The 24378-nt window shown below is 37.6% G+C and overlaps 1 protein-coding gene across 1 annotated transcript in view; it reads right to left on the bottom strand.

Annotated features, from left to right (window-relative positions):
* Nucleotides 1–10518: 10518 nt before the first annotated feature.
* The window catches only part of LOC101991433 (DExD/H-box helicase 60), an 85788-nt gene continuing 71928 nt past the window's right edge, over nucleotides 10519–24378 (bottom strand). Inside the window, exons 31-37 of the mRNA XM_013354694.1 lie at nucleotides 22412–22553; nucleotides 20068–20189; nucleotides 18535–18682; nucleotides 17558–17700; nucleotides 16377–16528; nucleotides 14755–14817; nucleotides 10519–10946 (exon numbers count right to left, since the gene is read on the bottom strand). Of these exons, the coding sequence (XP_013210148.1) occupies nucleotides 10847–10946; nucleotides 14755–14817; nucleotides 16377–16528; nucleotides 17558–17700; nucleotides 18535–18682; nucleotides 20068–20189; nucleotides 22412–22553 (870 nt within the window). The 3' untranslated portion in view covers nucleotides 10519–10846. The remainder of the gene's footprint in view (nucleotides 10947–14754; nucleotides 14818–16376; nucleotides 16529–17557; nucleotides 17701–18534; nucleotides 18683–20067; nucleotides 20190–22411; nucleotides 22554–24378) is intronic.

The raw sequence follows: 24378 nt of genomic DNA, 5'->3' as shown, positions 1-24378 counted from the left end.
ACCATATTCAGAGGGTCCAGTTTGATCATATGCTCATTCAGACCCAGTCCAGCTGGCTTTGGAGAGCTCCCATTAGATCAGGCACATTGTCTCAGTGGGTGGACCAACCCCTCGTGATCCTGACTTTCTTTCTCATCATCTCCCTCTTTCTGCTCTTCAACTGGACCTTGGGAGCTCAGTCCAGTGCTCCGATGTGGATCACTGTCTCTATCTCTCTCCATCCCTGGAATAAGGTTCTATGGTGTTATTTGAGATAGTATTCCTCAGTGTGACTAAGGGAAAGGGCCAGTTTAGGCAAACTCTCCTCTGCTACCTAAGGACCTAGCTGGGGACATCCCCGTGGACACCTGGGATCCCCTCTAGAGAAAAGTCTCTTGCTAACCCTAAAAAGGCTTCCTTAATTAAGATATCTTCTTCCCTGTTCCTATATCCACCTTTCTGCCATCTCAACCATCCCATTCCCCAAGCTCTCCCCAATCCTTCCCTCCTCCCTTCTCTCTCTCATTCTCCCTTTCCCCACCCCTCTACCCCAACCCACATGCTCCCAACATATGCCCGGCGAACCTGTCTGCTTCCAATTTCCAGGGGATCTATATATTTTTTCTTTGGATTCACCTTATTTTTTGGATTATCTAGGATTATGAACTATAGGCTCAATGTCCTTTGTTTATGGCTAGAATACACTAATGAGTGAGTACATACCATATTCATCTTTTGGGGTCTGGGTTATCTCACTCAGGATAGTGTTTTCTATTTTCATCCCTTTACATGCAAAATTCAAGATGTCATTGTTTTTCTACCTCTGAGTAGCACTTTAATGTGTATATGCTCCATATTTTCTTTATCCATTCTTCCATTGAGGGGCATCTAGGTTGTTTCTAGGTTCTGGCTATTACAAATAATGGTAATATGAACATAGTTGAACAAATGCTTTTGTAGTTCGATTGTGCATCTCTTGGGTATATTCCCAAGCATGGTATTGCTGGATCTTGAGGTAGGTTGACTCCCAATTACCTGAGAAACCACCACACTGATTTCCAAAGTGGTTGCAAAATTTGCATTCCCACCAACAATGGATGAGTGTTCCCCTTACTCTACATCCTCTCCAGCATAGGCTATCATTGGTGTTTTTATTTTAGCCATTCTGACCAGTGTAAGATGGTATCTCAAAGTTGTTTTGATTTGCATTCCCTAATTGCTAAGGAAGTTGAACATGACCTTAAGTAACTTTTGGCCATTTGAACTTCTTCTGTTGAGAATTCTGTTCAGTTCAGTATCCCATTTTTTAATTGGGTTATTTAAAATTTTAAAGTCTAGATTCTTGAGTTCTTTATATATTTTGAAGATTAGACCTTTGTCTAATGTGGGGTTGGTGAAGATCTTTTCCCACTCAGTAGGTTGCCCTTTTGTCTTAACGAAAGTGTCATATGCTTTACAGAAGCTTCTCAGTTTTAGGAGGTCCCATTTATTCATTGTTGCTCATATTTTCTGTGCTACTGGGGTTATACATAAGAAGTGGTCCCCTGTGCCAGTGTGTTGCAGTCTACTTCCAACTTTCTCTTCTATCAGGTTTAGTGTGGCCAGATTTATATTGAGGTCTTTAATTCATTTGGAGTTTTGTGTATGGTTATAGATATGGATCTATTTTCATTCTTCTACAGGTTGACATCCAGTTATGCAAGCACCATTTGTTAAAGATGTTTTCTTTCTTCCATTGTATAATTTTATCTTCTTTGTTGAAAATCAGGTGTTCACAAATTTGTGGATTAATATCCAGGCCTTTGATTCAATTCCATTGGTCAACATCTCCATTTTTATACCAATACCAATCTGTTTTCATTACTGCAGCTATGTAATAGAGTTTGAAGTCAGGGATGATAATATCTTTGGAAGTACATTTGATGTATAGAATTGTTTTGGCTATCCTGAGTTTTCTGTTTTTCCATATAAAGTTGATTATTTTTCTTTCAAGGTTTGTGAAGAATTTTTTGGGGATTTTGATGGTGATTGCACTGAATCTATAAATTTCTTTTGGTAGAATTGCCATTTTTACTATGTTGATCCTACCAGTCCAAGAACATGGGAGATCCTTCCATTTTCTCGTGTCCTCTTCAATTTCTTTCTTCAAAGGCTTAATGTTCTTGTCAAATAGATCTTTCATATTTTGGTTAATGTTACCCCAAGATATCTTATGCTATTTGTGGCTATCACGAAAAGTGAAGTTTCTCTGATTTCTATCTCTGCTTCTTTATTCTTGTGTATAGGAGGGCTACTGATTTTTTTGAGTTGCTCTTCTATCCTGGACATCACTGAAGGTATTTATCAGCTGTAGGAGTTCTTTGGTAGAGTTTTTGGGGTCACTTATGTACACTATCATATCATCTGCAAATAATGAAAGTTTGACTTCTTTCTTTCCAGTTTGAATCTTTTTGATCTCCTTATGTTGTCTTTTTGCTATTGCTAGAACTTCAAGCACTATGTGGAAGAGATATGGAGAGAGTGGACAGCCTTGTCATATTCCTGATTTTAGTGGAATGACTTTGAGTTTCTCTCCATTTAATTTGATATTAGCTGTCAGAGTTGTATATTGCTTTTGTGATATTTAGGAATGATCCTTGTATCCCTAATCTCTCCAAGACCTTTATCATAAAGGAATGTTGAATTTTGTCAAAAGCTTTTTCAGCATCTAATGAGATGATCATATGTTGTTTCTTTCAGTTTATTTATATGATGTATTACATTGATAGATTTTCGTATGTTGAACCAGCCCTGCATCTCTGGGATGAAGACTACTTGATCATAATGATAATTTTTTGATGTGTTCTTGGATTTGGTTTGCCAGTATTTTATTGAGAATTTTTGCATCGATGTTCATGAGTGAGATTTGTTTGTAATTCCTTATCTTGGTTGAGTCTTTGTGTGGTTTTGGTGTCAGGGTAACTGTAGCTTCATAAAGAGTCTGGCGATGACTCCTCTGTTTCTATTATGTGGAAAACATTAAAGATTATAGGTACTAGCTCTTCTTGGAAGTTCTGGTAGAATTATGCACTAAAAAAAATCTTGTCCTGGGATTTTTTTGGTTGGGAGGTTTTTGATGAGAGCTTCTATTTCCTTGAAACTTATAGGTCTATTTAAATTGCTCACTTGGTCTTGATTTAACTTTGGTATATGATACTTATCCAAAAACGTTCATTTCTTTCATATTTTCCAATTTTGTGGCATACAGCCTTTTATAGTAAGACCTAATGATTCTCTGAATTTCCTCAGTGTCTGTTATTATGTCCCACTTTTCATTTCTGATCTTGTTAATTTGATTGTTCTCTCTCTGCCTCTTGATTAGCATAGATAGGGGTGTTTCAATCTTGTTGATTTTCTCAAAGAACTAATTCTTTGTTTCATTGATTTTTTTTTGGATTGTTTTCTGTGTTTTGTTTCTATTTTGTTGATTTCAGCCCTCAGTTTGATTATTTCTAGTCTTCTACTCCTCCTGGGTGAGTCTGTTTTTTTTTTTTTCTTCTAGTGCTTTCAGGTGTGCTCTTAAGTCTCTAATGTAAGCTTTCTCTGTTTTCTTAATGTGGGCACTTAGTGCTATGAACTTGCCTCTTAGGACTGCTTTCATAGTGTCCCCTAGGTTTGGGTATGTTGTTTCTTTATTTTCATTGAATTCAAGGAAGACTTTAATTTCTTTATTTCTTCCTTGACTCAGGGATGGCTCAGTAGTTGACGGTTCAGTTTACATGAGTTTGTAGGCTTTCTGGAGGTAGAATTATTGTTAAATTCTAACTTTATTCCATGTGATTTGATAAGACATATGTTGTTATTACAATTTTTTGTATCTGTTGATGTTTTCTTTGTTACTGCATATGTGATCAATTTTTGAGAAGGTTTCATGAGATCCTGAGAAGAAGGTATATTCTTTTTTGTTTGGGTGGCATGTTCTAAAATGTCTGCTAAGTCCATTTGATTCATTACCTCTGTTAGTTCTCTTATGATGTGGAAGGGTCTTCTGTTTTGAGTTGATTTCATTGGTTAATGAAAAAACTGCCTTGGCCTTTGATAGGACAGAAAATTAGGTAGGTGGAGTAAACAGAAAGGAATGCTGGGAGGAAGTGGGGCAATCAACATTCCTCTCCTCTCCAGCCAAACACAATGAAGCTTCAGCCCAAGATCAATCTGTTGATTTCATTGTTTAATTAATAAAGAAATTGCTTGGCCTGATAGGTTAGAACATATGTGGGTGGAGTAATCAGGATAGAATGCTGGGAAGAGAGGAAGTTAGGCAGATGCCATGCTGCTCCTCTCCAGGGCAGACCTGATGAAGCTCTGACCCAAAATGGACGTAGGCTAAAATCTTCCTGGTAAGTCACCACCTCATGGTGCTACACACATTAATAGAAATGGGCCAAGCAGTGTTTAAATGAATACAATTTGTATGTTGTTATTTCAGGGGCTAAGCTAGCCCTTCGGGAGCCAGGAGGGATGAAAAGCAGGCCTGCAGCTCTTTCTACACTCTTATTTCTCTTAAGTTTCTGTCTGGTTGACCTATCCAATGGTGACAGAAGAGTGTTGAAATCTCCTACTCTTAGTTTGTGGGGTGTGATGTGTGCTTTGAGTTCTAGTAATGTTTCTTTTACATATGTGCATGCTTTTATATTAGGGGCATAGATATTTAGGATTGAGACTTCATCCTGATGAGTTGTTCCTGTTATGAGTGTAAAGTGTCCATCTTCATCTCTTCTGATTGATTTTAGTTTGAAGTAAATTTTATTAGCTATTAGTATAGCCACATCCACTTGTTTCTTAGGTCCATTTGGTTGAAAAACCTTTTCCTAACCCTTTACTCTGTGGTAATATCTGTTTGTGTGGTTGAAGTATGTTTCTTGTAAACAGCAGAATGCTGGATCCTGTTTTCGTATCCATTCTCTTAGCCTGTGCCTTTTTATAGGTGAATTGAGTCCATTGATATTAAGTGATATTAATGACCAATGGTTGTTAACTCTGGTTATTTTTTTCAGTGGTAGAGTTTGTGTGTTGCCCTTCTTTGAGTTGTGCTGGTAGATGGTTGTCAGATGTCTGTGCTATTATGGGTGTTTCTTGCTTCCTTGGGTTTTGGTTTTCCTTCTAGTACTTTCTGTAAGGCTGGGTTTGTATTTACATACTATTTAAATTTGTTTTTGTCCTGGAATATCCTGTTTTCTTCATCCATGGTGAAGGAAAGCTTTGCTGAGGATAGCAGTGTGGGCTTGCATCCATGGTCTCTTAATGTCTGCAGCACATCTATCTAAGACCTTCTGGCTTTCATGGTTTCCATCGAGAAGTCAGTGTAATTCTGATAGGTTTGCCTTTATATGTTACTTTACGTTTTTCCTTTGAAACGCTTACAATCCTTTCTTTATTCTGCATGTTTTGTGATTTGATTATTATACGCCTAGGGGATTTTTTTTTGATCCAGTCTATTTGGTGTTCTGTATGCTTTTTGTACCTTCATAGGAATATCATTCTTTAAGTTGGGAAAGCTTTCTTCTATAATGTTGTTAAATATGTTTTCTGGGCCTTTGAGCTGTAATTCTTCTACCCTTATTATTCTTAGGTTTGGTCTTTTCATGGTGTCCCAGATTTCCTGGATATTTTGTGTTAAGAATTTGTTGGATTTGCTGTTTTCTTTGATCAGTGAGTTTACTTCCTCTATAGCAACTTTAGTGTGTGAGATTTTCTTCTATCTCTTGTATTCTGTTGGTTATATTTGTCTCTGTAGTTCCTATTCATTTACCCAGATTTTCCACATCCAGGCATCCCTCAGTTTGTGTTTTCTTCATTACCTCCATTTCAGTTTTCAAGTCTTGAATTGTTTCCTTTACCTGTTTGATTGCTTTTTTTTGTTTTTCTTAGGTATCTTTGAGGAATTTATTAATTTCTTCTAACTTTTTATTTGTCTTCTTTTCCATTTCTTTAAGGGAGTTTTTCACATCCTTTTTTAAGGGTCTCTATAACTTTTATAATGTTACATTTAAAGTCGATTTCTTCTACTTCTTCTGGATTAGGGTGTTCAAGTCTTCCTGTTGCATGTTCACTGGATTTTAGTGTTATCATGTTGCTTTTCAGGTTGTTAGAGAAGTTCTTGTATTGGCGCCTGCCCATCTCTTCCTTCAAATGTGTTCAGGCGAGTCTTGGCATCTTGTTCCAAGATGTCTCTGACTGTGTACTTGTTTTTTTTTCTTGATCTGCCCTCTCTTAGGTCCCCTTAAGCACTGGAGTTGGCTCTCAGATTCCCTCTACCCTGAACGAGGTTGTGGTGGTGGATCTAAGGACCCTGCAGATGGAAAAGAGTGCTTGGTGGCAAGATGGGATGGGGTAAATAGAGAAAGGTAGTAGCTGGGGAGACACCCAGCTGAATGGCCAGAAACGTTTAGGGAATTGGAGGAGGCTTGTACTCCTTTCCAGGGGTGACCAGCCAGGCAGGCAGGCACACACCTACCACTCTTGATGGATCCCTTCAGTACAGGAGAAGGTCCTCTTGCTGGCCAAAGACCTACCAGACAAAAGGGTGGGGTTGGCAGAGGCAGGGTCGTGTGGAACAAAGAAAACCCTTTGACAGGAGCACTCAACACTGGGTCTCCACAACACCCTCAGGCCGGAAGCAGGCTGGGTTAGAAGATCCTAGGACCCCGCAGATGGAAAAGGGTGCTTGGGGACAAGCAAGGATGAGATAAATTGAGAAAGCCAGTAGCCAGGGAGACGTCCCTCCGAATGGCCAGAAACATTTAGGGAATTGGAGAGGGCCTGTACCCTGTTCCTGGGGCCCCTGGCCAGCCAGGCTGGCACACATTTACGCTCCGCATGGATCCCTTCAGTCAAGGATTTATTTTTTAAATATTGGTAAAAGTTTACAGGTTTAAACATAGTCAAGTGTTCCTATCTCCTTTTTGTTTAAATTAAAATTTTGCTTAGGATATTAAAAGATGGGTTTCCTCTGAACATCTTCATAGATACAGGTCATAATACTTTGTCTTGACTGATACCTATTCTCTTTATTTGTGATGTTACCTAATCATTGCACGTGGCTTCAAATGGAATTTCTATGATGATTATTGACTTCTTAGGTTCAGGTTTTAACCCATATTGAGTTGAGCTTTGACTTTGCAAGAAACACCTGTACAATTTCAAGTTTTTGCATGTGAGTTCTGTTTCCCCAGTATGTTATAATGAAGCCAGCTTGTGTGGCAAGCAGTTTACCAACTGAACCTGAATACCTTTACCAACTGAGACTCATACAAACTGAATCTCCCAGCCTAAACTTTTCTCTTTAAGGTTAAAATTGAGTTGGTTAGTTAACATTTTGGATTTCCACATAAATTTTGAGGTTAATTTTTAGAATTTTGATTAAGTATTACATGTAATCTTTAGATCAATTTGCATATCTTTAATAATTAAAACAATTATTCTATCAGCATCTGATACCTTTCCACTCATTTGTATCTATTTCTATCTCTTTTATAGTTTATGTTTTTAGCATAGAGATTTACTCCTTCCTTCATCGAATTTATTGCTCATTATTTTAGTTTTATGGCTAATGTGAATAGAGCTTAGTAGATTATTTTTTAAAAGTGTATCCTTAAAATGAAGAAATACTCTTGAATGGGGATTGGAGCCATGGCTCAGTGGTTAAAATGACTTTCTACCCTACCAGACAAACTGGATCTGGGTCCCAAAATCATTGTGGTGGCTCAAAACTGTAACTCTAGTCACATGGGCTAACCTTTTCCTAGGCTCTGAGGACACTAGACATACATGTGACACACATATAAACTGTCAGACAGATAATCATACACATAAAATAAAAACAAACATACTTTTTCTTTCTTTATTTCTTTTTGTTCCAAGACAGGGTTTCTCTGTAGCTTTCTAGCCTGTCCAGGAACTAGCTTTTGTAGACGAGGTTGGCCTCGAACTCACAGAGATCCGCCTGCCTCAGACCCCCAAATGCTGTGATTAGAGGCAATTGCCACCACTTCTCAGTAAAATAAATATACTTTCAGAGAAAAATGTCACAGATATTTCAGGTATAGTTTTTTATTTCTTTAATGGGCACATGGAGATATGCAAGAAATACACTGTACTATTTCACTGCAATGTATCATGATCATATTGGGGCAACTGATACATCCATCATGAAACATTTATCATTTCCTTTCAGTAGAGAGATTTAACATCTTACTTGCTATTTTGAAATGTGTAATTAGTTGGTATCCCTCAATCATCTTGTTGTCTTATAGAGCATGAGAAGGTATTTCTCCAAACAACTGCTCCTTCTACTTGTCCCATTCTTTTTTTTTCACTTAACTTTCAAGACTCTTCCCAGCCTCTAATAACCACCATTTTACTGTTACTTTATTTCCATAACTCTTCTTTCTTCTGTATGCATTGTCTTTCTGTGTGTGTCTTATTTCACTTCACACACTGTCCTTCAGTTTAGTCATATTTCTGCTGTTAACATAATTTCACATTTTGGTCACTCGTTAGCACTCTATTATGGACACACACACACACAAACACACACACATACACTTCACACACACTTCTGTAACCACTCATTTACCCTACACTTAATTGTACTCTACATTTGGCTTATTTTTAGGAATGCTACAAGAAGCCTACAGGTACAGATGTCTATAGCTTTCCAGCAGTGGAATCTGAAAATGATGTAAGTCTCAATATATTTATTGAGAAATATCTATGTTGTTTTTCAAAATAGCTACATTAATTAACATTCACACCTAAAATACATGAGTTCCTTTTTCTATGAGATGTCTATAATATTTCATATCATTTCTGCCATTTTTGGCATAGTCAACTGGGATGATGTATTTTAATATAATTCTTTCTAGTTTTCGTTTTCTTAGTTGTTACTGGAGTTGAGTAATTTTTCCTGTATCTTTACACATTTGAAAACTGCCTATTGATGTCATGTGTTCATTGTTTGTGATTGTTTGAGGTTTTTCTCTGTTTGGGAATTTTTTTTTTAATTCCTTGCATATTCTTCTTTTTACTCCCCTTTTCTGGTGTTTTCTCTAGTTCTGTTGGTTATTTACTATGCAGAAATTTAAAGTTTGATAAAGCTTGATTTTGTCAACTTCATGTCTTGTTTCTTTTAGACTCATACCCAAACTTTATTTGCGTAGAACAATGCAGACCCATACTCTGCTTCTGTGGACAGTGGTAGGTTTGAACTCCATGAAAGAGAACCAGGAGACAGGGTAAAGCTTGTCTACCTTGAACTCACTTTCTACAATGTAGAGCTCACTTAAGTCTGGATCATTTTTCCATGTGTGTAACCTGCTAACTTTGAGGGATTAGTATCATGGCCCAGGATACCCAATCCTCTCATTGCCTGGTTTTTCTCTTCTCTGGGGTCCAGGGGATCATCATAAGCTCTACCTTGTTCTAAAGTAGTCTAGGAAAATATCTTACCAGTTTATAGTTTTTGTAGGTTTTCTGAGCTCCACCTTTTTGTTGATGTGTTTCTCCTAAACTCACTCTTGAGAAATTGTTCTTGCTTTCTCCGTAGATTTAGCTAAAGACTAAAGAAGCAGTCCACTCCCACTCCCAGGGGACGCGCTTCAAAGACGTTACATATAATCGTGCACTTTTAAGAAGACCCCAGATGACAAAATGAGCTCATTCCTCTAAAACTCTATAAGCCAGGTTAGAGTTTGCATGGTGGGGGAATCTTCTTTTCCCATCTGGACTAAATACAAGCATTACGTTACAAATAACAAGACAATAAATTTCGCATTGTGTAACATTCCACTGGATAGCAATTAGGAGGTGCTAGGCAGATTCTAAATGTCTTGGTTTACAGCACTGCTGTAACATTTAAAGAATGAAAGCAGTTTAGACTACATCCCACACCACTATGACCAAGGTGGAGATTTCTAACATTGCTCATGAAATGCTACATCATTATTAGTAATTAGATTTTTTTTGCTTCAAAATAAATGAACCATAGCAGTTTTTATTTATTTATTTTTTTATTCAGTACCATCTACCTATGGTGACACCAAAAAGAGCATTGTTCAATGAGTAACAGAAAAGACTCATCTTTTGTTTTGAGGATTCAGTGTTGTAAATTTGAGTTGAGGGTGTCAAATAGATTCTAGAATTGAGAATTAAGGCTAAGGCCTCGATTACAGAATGATTGTATGTAAATAATTCAACAGAATTAATGGTACCATGCAAGTGAATTACTAGATGAATATATTTCACACAAATGAAATCAATGACATTATTATTGCAACAATCTGTATATACAATTAAAATAAAGCTAAACATTAGCTATATGTTTCTTTAAAGCTTCACAAAATCAATAAAAACAATTTTTTTACAAGTAGCTTATTTTGTAAGATGTATTATTTCAACAGCTAGCTCTCTAAGCAGTATAATGCTTTTATGTTGATTTGGAAGAATGTATTACATTTTCAGGATACTGCCATTATTTTTTCTAGTTTTAATAAATTTTACATATATTAACAGAGAAAATATTTAAAAACTATGTGTTTGTGTCTCACAGAGTATAAAAACTCTTCAAACATATATATGCAAATCATACATTTTCTCATTCAATCCTCAATAATTTGGAGACATAAGCATTTTTAGTCAAGCATTTAAAGAAACTAAGTTTTAGGCACACCAAGTGGGATGCCCAAGAATGCTTAGAGCCAAACACAGCAAGTTGCTTGTTCATTCCATTTCATTGTGTATGATTTTCTGACCATCAATGAAAATAAAACATATATAACTTCCAAAGCTTATATGTTGATATTTTAGATGATTTACAAAGTTTTCCTTTTCACACTTTTTCAAACTTCTCACGAAAAGACTCAGACAATTGTTCAAATGCTAAAACAACGTTGTCTTCTTCATTTTCACACAGTTCACGTAAGGAGACACTGCAAACAGAAGAATACATATATATACTCTTAGTCAACTAAGGGTCATAAGTATTATTTTAAAAAAGGCTGTCCTGTAAAGAGATAAAATATTATTAGCAAATTATAAGGAATATTTATAAGAAACCAATCCATTAACCAAATAATGCATGTACAAACAAATATGAAAGAAAAAGGAAATAAGCCAAGGAGTTTTGTGCAGTGCCTTTATTAGCAAAGGGTAATTGAAAGACTACCAAATTCTATGCCCTTGGATCCTTGCTCCCTTAAATAGTACAACAAAATTTCTTCTCTCTGTATATCTTGTGGAAATACTTTGTGGGGTTTTCTTGTTGTTTGTTTTTTGTTTTTGTTTTGTTTTTTTTTGTTATGTTTTACTGCTATTGCATTCATAAAATACTGTAATTCACAATAGAGAAGAAAAGTTTTTTTGTTTATTTTCCCAGGTAGGTGAGAAAAAATGAAAGTGGGATGCGGCCAGTAGAATAATGGTCCTCATCTAATTCAGATGTGCTCACCTAAATCCCCAGAAACCTGTAACCACGTTAGGCTCCATGTCAATGCAGAATTACCATCACAGATGAGGCCACAGGTGATAGTTAATCTTGAATGCGGGGGATTATTATGGGTCCTCTAGGTGGAGCCAATGGACTTCTCCAGAGTGCTCACGGTGTGAGGAAAGTGAGAACTGATGTCAGAGGGGTGGAATGTGGACACTTGATACACACTCTCAGCTCTCTCCACTGAACATCCCTGACCTCAAAGACATAGGAAATAGTGAGCAGGGAACCCCTAAAATGATGCCGACAAGCCCTAAAGGTTGGGAGAGAGGCAAGGTTTTCCACCATAGTGTCCAAAAACCCAGTTTTATCCATTGGAACACACTTTGACTTTTGACCTCCAGATTGATAATATTTAAGTAGGTTTATATCATTAAGTGACAACTTGCTACATCAGCATTAACACACTGGTACAAAGGCGTGAAGAAAGGAAGAAGAAACACAGAACTGAACAGTTCATAGAGAGTAACCTTGGCTGAAATAAATCCCAATCTGACATCTTATTTGCCTTTCATTATTTAATATTTTGCCCTGACTAGAGACCCATCTTTCCTGGGCCTTTACTCTTAAACAACTGAAATCTTTATCTGTGACATTAATTTGCTTCTCCTGAGTTACTGACTAATCACTGTAATGATGTCCTCTGATATCCACAGCATATAAATCTATTTTTTAACTTCCCCACAAATGTCATTTTCTCAATGTAGTGTGTGTGTGTGTGTGTGTGTGTGTGTGTGTTTGTGTGTGTGTGTGTGTGTAAGAGAGACAGAAAGAGACAGATTCATTAACAACAATTTAATCCTTGGTCATCTTTAGCCACTATATGAACTTCGGTATCAATGTTTCAATTACAAGTAGTTGTAGAGTTAATATCCCGTATCATTACTCTGTTTCCTTAATTCAGACCTTCATTCATTTCTGACCACCCTCACTGTTGCACACTCTGAGACAATCTGACACATCTCCACCACATAGAAAGACTGTAGATCTACGCCACACTCACATTCACTGCTCTGTGTCCATGATGCTCAAAATATGCAGACCTAATTCTAAAATGTAACACCGAATTATCTTCCTGAAACAGACTCAGATTTCTCAGGAACCATAAACTAAACTAAGTCTTTCTTCTTTTTATAAGTTGCCATATTCACAGTGTCTTATCACAGCAACAGAAAAGTTGCTAATACAAGGATTATAAAAGCAAAAGTTAAAAATCCTTGTAACTCAAATGTTTAAAAGCATCTCAAACCAATGATACAGCCACATTGGTTAGATTGAGAGACCCCCACCCAGCTTGTTAAACAACTTAGCACTGGTAACGCCATTTTGTAAGACTTGTACTGAATATTCAGGGTTTGAACAAAGGGCAGTTTAGAAGCTGCCAAAACAAGATAGAGACACCTGTGGCTGGGCCGGGGGAGGAACAGGGGAATATCTGAATTCTCCTAGGGACCTTGATGGAGGAAGGTCATTGGTTGATTTAATAAAGAAGCTGCTTGACCTGATAGGTTAGAACGTAGGTGGGAGGAGCAGAATGCTGGGCAGAAGAGGAAGTGAGGTCAGACTCGACAGCTCTCCTCTCGGGGGCAGAGGCCTCAGAGAGACATGATGCTCCACTCTTGCGGGCAGAGGCGAGAGCTCTGCTCTCTGAGGCACACGCAATGAAGCTCCGACCCAGGATGGACGTAGGCTAGAATCTTCCTGGTAAGCGCACCTTGGGGTGCAACACACATGATTGGAAATGGGTTAGTCCAGGAGCGAGAGTTAGCCGAGAAAAGGGCTAAAGCTAAAGAGCCAAGCAGTGTTTAAATGAATACAGTTTGTGTGTTGTTATTTCGGGCATAAGCTAGCCGGGCAGGCGGCCGGGGTGCTGGGGACTCAGCCCCGCCGCTCATATTACTACAGGACCTTGTCCCGACCTGAACTCGGCCACATTCAAACTGACCAATGAAAACCCTGTAACTACGCTTCTCGCTTCTGTACCGCCCTTTTTGCTCCCCAAAACATATATAAACCCATTACCCTGACCTGAAGGCGCACAAGTCCTCCGAGAGACTTTGTCGCCCCAGGTACCTGTGTATCTGAATAAACCTCTTGCTGTTTGCATCCGTATAAGTGGTTTCGCTGCTCCTTGGGAAGGGTCTCCCCGGAGGAAAGACACTCTTGGAGGGTCTTTCAAGATGAATGAATGAATTATATTTTTTCTTTTTCAGCTGGCTTTGGACTTAACTCTATTATCTCTGGAGGCTACTGAGTTGCTCTTAAGATTCTACTTTGGATAACTATATGCCACCTCACCTAGAGATGCTATAGATCAGTGATCTGAACTTGGGGGTCATATATTAGATATTCTGCATATCAAATATTTACATTATGACTCATAATAGTAGCAAAATTGCACTTATGAAGTAGCAATGACATAATTGTGTGGTTGGGGGTCACCACAACATGAGAAATTGCAATACAGGGTCACAGCATTAGGAAAGTTGAGAACCACTGCTATAGATGAACAAAGCTATTCCCTCTGCTCTTGTATGCCTCAATTTCATACTATGTGTGTATATGTGTCTAATTCAGCTCTTATCAAGGAAATGAAACAAATAATTGCTTAATAAAGATGTAATAATGATAATATTTAGGATCACTTTTAATATATCTGTGATAAGATAAAGAACCCCCGTTAAAGTGTTGAGCTGAGGGATTGGGATGATGATCATTTAACAAGGTGACATTATATGGCCAATAGAGCCTAAGGATGGGGTGCTCATATAAAGTTTAATATTGCTTGTGATTAACTGGGTTTGTTGCAGATCAAATCAGGAAGTAGTTATGTACTGACAGTCAGACAAACCCCACAGAAAAATATAAGTTTTAGCAAGATACTCAAAGGAAGCACATGATATAACCTGGAGACCTGATGGTACATCAGAAACATTGTGTGCTTAACAAGATATTGCAATTGAGACCACTGGGAATATCAGGATATGTTATCAGCAATGCTCAGGACTAGCATTAGTACTGTTAGTGTTAGTGCCTGATCCTGAGACTCTCTCTAGATAGATCTTAATCTCCAAAGTAATATGTAATTAATTATATTAAGTACATAGAGGTTTTACAGATGGGGATTCGTAAGCCCGCTAAGATGTGAAAATGAATGGTATGTGACAGGCTCCATGATACTTTTCCATACTCAGATCATGAAAAAAATTACAATTAAATTTCTGAAAAATAGGAAACACGTAACATACCTGATAGATTTAATGGTAAGGTAAAAATCTTTCAACAAATGGTAAGCTTCCCCTTGATGTATCCTAAACAACAGAAAAAGTGAAATTAATGACACAAAATTATTTACTATTATTAATTATACCCCAAAATTATAGCTGTCTTAGCCATGATAACACAAGCTGTTTCCTATGTTTGTTTGTTTACTTGTTTTGCTTAGGGTTTGGGTTTTTTGTTTGTTTGTTTGTTTGTTTCTTGGTTTCTGTGTTTTTTAAATGGGTGGTTCACAATTGGTCAGAGTGCTGCAGATAAATGACTACTGAACACTAATACCTATTTGGAACATCTGTGTCACCTCACCAAGTCAGGACATCACAGAAGAGGAGACAAGAAGAACAAGATCTGGAAGTGAGCGGAGTGCTTTGAAATGCCAGCTTTAGGGCATGGCATGACTCATGACTGCCAGCAGCTGAGGTCACCTGCACAGGGTCTGTGCAAGAGAGGGACCACTAACATCAGGCATGGATGAGAGAGGGACCACTAACATGCAGGCATGGATGGGAGAGGGACCATTAACATGCAGGCATGGATGAGAAGTAGGTAGGCTCATAGGGTTGGTAAGCTGAAGAAGGGATAATCGTTTTTCTTCAGGATCGTAGTCACTGGTGGGCTCCTATGCTCCACACTCATGCAGACAGCCCTCATATAACTCAATGGGTCACAAAATGAAAGAAAACAAAATTCGAAGACTCCAAAATGGGGGGATGATTTGCTGGGCTTTAGGGGTACAATTGGGAAAAGATAAAAGATATGGATGAAGTGTAGCCATATTGTTTTATATACAATTATAAGATTATCAATGATTAAGTTTAAAAAACAAAAAATATTATTTGCTAACACAACAACTACTTTCTTGACAATAATAAATCAAGTTGAATAGACAGGAGTGTTCTAGGAGTTTTCTGAGTACTATCAAACTTTTTATATTTTAATAAGTATTGTTCAAATTTTTATATCACATGTAGTATACTTAATTCATTAGTGTATTTGGCTCTAGATGTATGTGTTTCTCTAAACATAAATATCTAATATACTTGGCATAACTAATTATTTCTTAAAGTTATCAAGAGAGAAGATACCTATTTCCCAGGTCAAACCTCAGAAGGGATCCTTGCTTAGAGCAGTCAAGTGAAAATGTGTTACGTGGCAGTTTTCTTCCTTGACTGTCAAACTTTTGTGGCCACAACAAAGTAATTGTATACAGAGTGACCTAAATAGTGTTTGGTTCTTCTTTAGAATTGGCTTCCCTGGCAACAAACTAAAATAACTGTCTCAGAACCAGATATGAAAATTAGATACTTTATATTTTCTCAGGTCTTAAGCAATACCAGATTGCTACTTGTCATTAAAATACCAAATGATGCTTACATAGAACTCTAATAAATATAAAGATGTGTTATATTTGAATATTCATAAATATACATTTTGAATATATATTTAGGTTGGTATCAATGCCAAAATTTTACTGACAAACTAGAAATAAAATAGTATAGTATTTCATCATCGTTGCCATCATTCTGGAAGTGAAAATCTAACATAGTTGGCAGGGTTAACCATTTCTTGGAATTATCAGGAAAGAACATACCTATTGTCCTGTTCCAATCCCACAAGTGATCCATGCTTATAAAAGTCAAGTGCATATGCATTAAGTGGCAATTTTCTTCCTCTACTATCGAATCTGTGTGACCATAGCACTGGGGCTTGGGTGTGATTGATACCAATTGTGTTTAGAACAACCTTAAGAAATAGAATTTTTGAATGGTTATTCACAAGGAGAGAAGGCTTTTGACTTAGAACTTGTAGTCATTTCATCTTCATCAATGCTCTTCAAGAACACTCCATTGGTAGAAGAGCAGCTGCCTTCTGCACACACTGAGGCAGAGTATCCTAGGGCATGGATTAACTCCACCTGTGAAGAGGATTGTCCCCAGAGCATGTCAATGGCAAGTCCACCAGCCTTGCTGGAATAGAGCAACACTGACTCGGAAAAAAAGTTAATTAAAATATTTTCACATCTGCTTAACAATTTAGAGATTACCTTTGCAAATTGGGGTTTCACAGAGCAGGAAGCCTTCAAGTCACAAGAGAATATTTTTTATTATTTATTTATTATGTATATAATATTCTGTCTGTGTGTATGTCTGCAGGCCAGAAGAGGGCGCCAGACCCCATTACAGATGGCTGTGAGGCACCACGTGGTTGCTGAGAACTCATTATGCAATAGTCAAATATCTAGCAGTCCTCCTGTCTCAGCATCCACAGTTACGTGGGAGGCATGAGCCATCACATCCATCTTGAAAAAGGAAATTATAATATTTAAAAATTAATAGTGTTTATTCAACATTCGTAACTACCAATCTCTTACATATCCACCCAGTTTTTTTGCAGTGATCCATGCAAAATGAAGAAATCAAAACTTCTAAAAATTATTTTTTGTAAAATTATTTTTTCTTGATAGCCTGACTAACTGATAATATAGGAGGCCCACAATTTTCTGAAAAGAAAGAAGGAGTGTATGGCTGGCAGGTTGAGAGGGAAGGTTGGGGGAAGAATTAGGAGGAGAGGAAGGAGGGAGAGAAAATTGTTATCTGTGATCAGGCTCGGAAAATTAATAAATAAAAATATTTTTCTTACAATGGAAAGTACAATGTTTTATCATCTGTATGCTAGTGTTCCACAGCCTTGACAGCAGTCTGTTATCATACACCACTCAGACTGAAGCAAAAGTCCCAAGAGACTGATTAATGAACATCACAGTTTACTTACGTTATCTGAAACTCCTGGATGAAGCAAATCCACATCAAAGTTTCCAGACAGACAAACAAATGGTGAAACTGCCATCCTTCCTTCCCTGCAGCTCATCAGGTGAGACACAAGTGGAGAGTCTTCACATTCCTTATCTGTGAATTCTGACCAGAACAGGCTGAGATAGATCCCTTTTGTTCTTCCTTTAGATTTTATTTTTAGACCATGTTGGGGATACCCACAGAAACAGCAGACCTGAGCAAGTGGGAGCTCACTGACTCTGGACTGACAGCAATGGAACCTGCACAAGACTGAACTAGACCCTCTGAAGCAGGTGGCAGCTGTGGTTTGGACAGTTTGTGGAGGACAGTGGGACCAGTGTTTATTTCCTACTGCATAAACTGGCTCTTTGGAGCCCATTCCCTATTGTGGGACACCTTGATCATCCTAGATACAGGGTGGAGGCCTTGGTCCTGCCTCAAGTGATGTGACAGATTTTGTTGACTCTCCATGGGAGGCCTCATCCTCTTTGAGGAGTGGATGGGGGGGGGGGAGAAGATAGGGGGAGCAGGAGAAGGAGAGGGAACTGAGATTTGTATGTAAAATAAGATTGTTTTAAATAAAAATAATAAAAGAATTCCTCTGGTTTCTCTTGTCTCAGAGAAATCCTTGCTCCATTTTCTAAGACTGAGCCAAAGTCAGCCCTTAATCAAAACTGTTTAAAAATGATTCAAATTGGTTTCAGTTTCATTCTCCACTACCCTTTTCACTGCCAGTCACAACCTCCCCAACTTTCTTTTGCTTAGCTTTTTTTTTTCTTAGCAGAAATAACCCAATTATAATAAGGCAAGCTGACTTTTCTGAAGTGCCAGCCTTCTGATACAAAAATGGTAGAGTTGGAGCACTGCCAATGACCTGCATCCCTAGCATCCATATTACATAGTCCTTGGGCAAGACTATTACTAAATTGCTCCACAGGGAACTGAACACACACTTACCAATTTTTGACAAGGGGAGTTGATATTCCTGTTTCATATCAGCCAATCGGGACACAATTCGCAGAAAAGCAGCAAAGTCCTCTGTCACTTGAGTATTGTACTCAAGCAGGGCCTCACTGAAGTCCTCAGGGAGGTCATCAAGGAATACCTAAATGCCAAAGGTTTTTCAGAAAACAGAGAACACCTTCCTTAAAAACTGAGAATTTGAAACAATGAAGGTAAAAGATCACACAGTGTAACTTTATTGTTTTCAATAAAGCCACTTTTTTTGATTGAAATGAGGTTAAATTATTTTTGTTCTTACTTGTACTTGAAAGAGCAAATGCTCTACTCATAACACTTGCTCTGAAGCTCCCTAATCAAAACAGCTCTTGTAAGAGCAGAAACACATCCTCAACTGCTACTGGACTCATGAGTAATTTCAAAGGATCTAGGGACAAGTATGTAGAACAAAGAAGATAGAACATAGTTTCAGGCTCAGAATCAACTGCACCTGGTTGAGAGGTTTTGAAACTCTCACTGTCTTCATTGGGCTAACACTGTTGATCAGTTTTTTAACCTGTACACATGAAAGCTCTGTATCCCTAATTTTTTTGTAGGTTTGTGTTTGTAAACTACAACATATAAACTGCAAAGAAAAGAACTGCACGTTCGTCATCCATGCCATCACTGCTGTATCAGGAAGTTACATGGATATCTCTAAGAAAATCAGTGCAAAGCACGAAGAAGAGCAGAAAGAGTGCTATGATCGATCTCATGGAAATAAATGCAACTGTTATTTATAATTAAATAGACAAATGCACATTTTCAAAAATGACCAAGCAAGATGAAAATATTAAAATTGGAAAGCTGTTTCTAAGATTTAGACTCCAGAAGTCAAGGGACAGTTTCCCAGACAACTTTGTAATGCTTTCTCAAAGATGACACTGTGACATACAGTCACATTACCAGACACAATTCAACAATGAGGGTGGCTTTAGGGCTTAAATGTATATTTATCTGCATTTCGTGTGCGTATGAACATGAATATGTGTGTGTTTGCTCTCCACTTTATTTTTTGAAACAAGGTCTCACCATACCTAGAGCTCCCTAATTAGGCTAGCCCACCCCGGGCAGCTCCAGGGTTCCACATTCTCTGACTTTGCAGTTCTGGAATGACAAAGCATGTCACAATGCCCATCTCTTCACGTGGGTACTGGGAATGCACACTCAGATCCTCATGAGTGGATGGAAAGCACTGTATCAAGTCATCTTCCCAGCCCCTGTACACCCTTTCATTAATACTGCATTTGAATGGAATCAATTAAAATCATGAATGTACTTTCTTCCTATTTATCCACATGGTATGTAAACTTTGAACACATTCACAGAGGGACTTTTAAGTTATTGAAAAACATCACACTATTTCCAAAAGGAACAAATTAGCATATAAAACACATTAACTACCCCATATTCATAAAAACCTATTGCTGCTGAATCATTTATGGAAAAATTTATATAGTATTATTAATTAATTTTATCAGAAGATTTTACCTTTGATTGATAGAACTTGACATTAGCATCTTGGAACTTGGCTGGAATATATTTTCTTCCAAAAAGATTTGCCAATACTAAAACCAGCTTTTCCATTATATCTTCAGAGAAATGTTTCGATCCTATGAAAAACAAAAGTTCCATGTCATATATGTAAAAAATGGTTACATTATTTTTTTTCATTTCTAAAATAAATGCTATGTTCATTTCATAACAACTTTAGGAGTTGGAGAGATGGCTCAGAGGCTAAGAGCTCTTGCTCCTCTTCCAGAAGTCCTGAGTTCAAATCCCAGCAACCACATGGTGGCTTTACATCTCTCTATAATGAGACTTGGTGCCCTCTTCTGGCAGGCAGGCAAAAACATTGTACACATAAAAAAAACCTGTCTCATAACAACTTTAGAATAACTTCAGCTGCAGATGCTTCTCACTTGAGCTTTTTTGTTCCTGCATTTACCTTCATTATCATCTTTATCTTTCCTACTAATGAACCTTGCTTACTTTGACAAAATTTTGATAATGTCTCTGTCTTTGTCAATGTTCTATGGCTGTAAGGAGACACAATGACCATTTCTTACAACGAAAGCATGTAATTGGGGGGCTTGTTTAAAGTTTCAGGTGTTTTGTTCATTATAATCATGGCAGGGAACTTGCTGGCACATAGGCAGCAGCAAAGAAAGTCCATTTACACATTTCCTTCAACAAAGGACATCATGCCATTCCCCGGTGAGCAAGTATTGAGCCTATGGGAGCCATTCTCACGCTAACCATGATAGTCTCTCACACCTAATCAATATTATTTTATGCCTTCTCAATGCTTAAGACAAAAAAAAAATCCAAAACTAAACCCTCAGATAACCTTCCTCAACTCAGATGGAGTCATAGCACATTTGAGCCACTGCATTCCAAGAGCATGAAAATAGTAAGAATGTTGGCCGGGCGATGGTGGCACACGCCTTTAATCCCAGCACTCGGGAGGCAGAGGCAGGTGGATCTCTGTGAGTTCGAGACCAGCCAGGTCTACAGAGCTAGTTCCAGGACAGGCTCCAAAGCCACAGAGAAACCCTGTCTCAAAAAACCAAAAAAAAAAAAAGAAAATAGTAAGAATGCTTAAATGTGATTGTCAGTAACTTTGGATCTAGCTTCAGGCTAGTTACATTTGAGTATTGTCTCTGACTTCTTCAAAGACTAGAAACTTGTCCATTTATTTAACTTCTATATGCATTCTTTATAAAGTTATCAATTTTGGCTGCCTCTGTCAGCAACAATAAACATAAGCACACTTTCTCTTGCATGAAATGATTTTATCTTTTACAAATTTGGGAGGAGCAAAACTTTCTGAAGAGTCACAAAATGGAATATTATTTTTAGAGCATAAAGACTCCAGGTGTTGTACAAAGCAAAATATTTCCATCAGCTAATGACAGAAAATAAAGCAGGAGGCATTGAAGACACCATACACCAGGCAATATCACAACATTAAGCACAAATATTAGGAGAGGGCAATATTTATTTCATAGACACTGTAGGAAGAATTTATTTTGAAAGTTGAGCCCAAAGTTTTTCCATAAATTCTGTATGAGATTTATTATAACAATTTTGCCCAATATGGGGAAAATTTATATGTACAACTGACCTCAGACACATAATCCATGCAATAGCAGGTATTGATGTACACTGTACAATTATATTAAAAGAAAATAGTGTTGCAGACAATATTCACAGATAATACTAGTTATTATCTGAGGGTGGAATTTTGAGTTTCGTATTTTAATGTTTTCCTCCTCTGTTCTTCAAAGTTAATCATACATTTAATTATAAGGAAAACATTTATAAATATTGTATATTGTGCAGCATGCTCAGAATCCTGGAGGAAACACAGTTTTCAAGTCACAACTTACAGTAGTGAATATTTTAAAATCATTGTCACAGTATAGGACATCTATTACTAATGATTTCACTTTATCTTATTTGGAAACCCATAATTTGCCTATGTAATTATCATTCTCCTTTTTACTTAAAATAAAAATACTAAGATATATATATATACATATATATATATATATGTTTGTTATGCTTAACTGATATTTTCTCAAGTGGTTATTGAGTAAATGTATTCCTGATGTTCTATTTTTCTATAAATCTCTGAGGGTTTTTTCCCAGCATGGGAAGATTTTATACACACATACATATACTTTTACACATATATAACATACACCATATATTACTTGATAATAATCATATACTAATAATGATACATTATTTATATACTGTATATATAATAAAATATTATTTTGATTATACACACATGCACACACACACACTATATAACCCTCAAACTTACCTTCATGAGTTGGCTGACAGAGATTATGGAAAAGACCTCTTACAAGAAAACTGACAAAAACAAGATTAGACGGTTCATGGTAATGTAAATGTGATACAAGGCCAGCAAACCCTGTCGGGTTACCTTCTTGATCTATATGTCCCTAGAGAACAGAAATAATTTGTTAGTTTGACTCAACTCACAGAATTAGTAACAAGTAGATTGTCCATTATCAGTTTAAATTACTATATGCCAATAAGAATATAATTACCAACTAGCCCAACTTTAATAATTGCATGAATTACAAGTAGCCAGTACTTATTGTCGTCTAAGATGTACAATAATGCAATGTGATTAAACAAAAATCTAGGGCTGGAGAGATGGCTCAGCAGTCAGCAGCACTTGCTGCTCATCCAGGCAAACTGAGCTCAGTTTTACAGAATCCACACTGGGTGCCTCAATTGAGTCAGCTACAACTCTAGTTTCAGGCACCCTCATGCCCTCTTCTTGTCTCTATGGGCACCTACACATATGTGACATCTATTCACACATATACATGTATGTAGATAAAATGTTTTGCAAACTTGTACAACCATTCTGGACATCAGTATGGCAGTTTCTTAGAAAACTGGGAATGAACCTACCTCAGGACCCAGCAATACCAGTCTTGGCCATATACCCAACGAATGCTCAATCATACTACGAGGACATTTGTTCAGCTATGTTCATCACAGCATTATTTGTAATAGCCAAAACTTGGAAACAACCTAGATGACCCTCAACTGAAGAATGGACAAAGAAAATATTGTACGTTTATACAATGGAGTACTACTCAGCAATAAAAAACAATGTCATCTTGAAATTTGCATGCAAATAGATGTAACTAGAAAAAAAAAAACATCCTGAGTGAGGTACTCCAAGCCCAGAAAGATGAACATGATATGTACTCACTCATAAGTGTATACTAGCTGTAAAGCATAGAAAAACTGTTGTCCATGACCATAGAGAAACTAAATAACCAGAAGTCTAAGGAAAACATATATAAACCCACCTGGAAAGGAGAAATAGACAAGATGTCCTGACAAAGTTGGGAGCATGGGTGAGGGGAGAAGGGATAGCAGAAGGGGAGGATGAGGGGAGGAAATCTTGAGGGAACAGGATAGTAGAAATGGAGGCAGGACAGAGATGAGAGCAAGGAAAGAGATATTGTGATTGAGGGAGTCATTATGAGGCAAAGAAGAAAACTGGCACTAGAGAAATTAGGATGACCCCAGCTAAGACCCTAAGCAATAGAGGAGATGGTGCCCGAACTGACCTCACCCTGTAGTCTGATGACTATCTTAAATGTCATCATTGAACCTTCATCCAGCAACTGGTGGAAACAGATGCAGAGACCTGCAGCAGAGCACTGGGCTGAGCTCCCAAAGTCCAGTTGAAGAGTGGGAGGAGTGAGAATATGAACAAAAAGGTCAAGACCATGATGGGTACCCCACTAAAACAGTTTACTTGAGCTAATAGGAGCTCATCAACTCCAGCTAAACAGGGAAGGAACCTGCAAAGGATCAAACTAGTCCCTCTGAATATTGGTAACAATTGTATGACTGGGGAAGACTGCAGGGCCACTGGCAGTGGCACCAGGATTTTACCTATTGCTTGTACTGGATTTTTAGAAACCCATTCTCTTTGGATGGATACCTATTTCAGCGTAGATATAACAGGGAGGGCCTTGAACCTTTGTCCAGGAAAGTGCCTTATACTCTCTGATGAGTGGAGGGGGAGGGGGAGGGGATGGGAGGAGGGGAAGGAGTGGGAACTGGGACTGGTATGTAAAATGGAAAAAGACAGTTTATTTTCTTTTTTAAAAAATTAAAATAAATATTTTTTAAATATTAAAAAATCAAGCCTGCTACTTAAAACATTCTGTCTATATAGTAGGAAATTTATTACACACAGTCAGAGGACAGAGAGAGTGGGAGAGAGAGAGAGAA

The sequence above is a fragment of the Microtus ochrogaster genome, unplaced genomic scaffold (genome assembly GCF_000317375.1).
Source record: "Microtus ochrogaster isolate Prairie Vole_2 unplaced genomic scaffold, MicOch1.0 UNK61, whole genome shotgun sequence".
Lineage (NCBI taxonomy): Eukaryota > Metazoa > Chordata > Mammalia > Rodentia > Cricetidae > Microtus > Microtus ochrogaster.
This window is presented reverse-complemented; position numbering and strand designations above follow the sequence as displayed.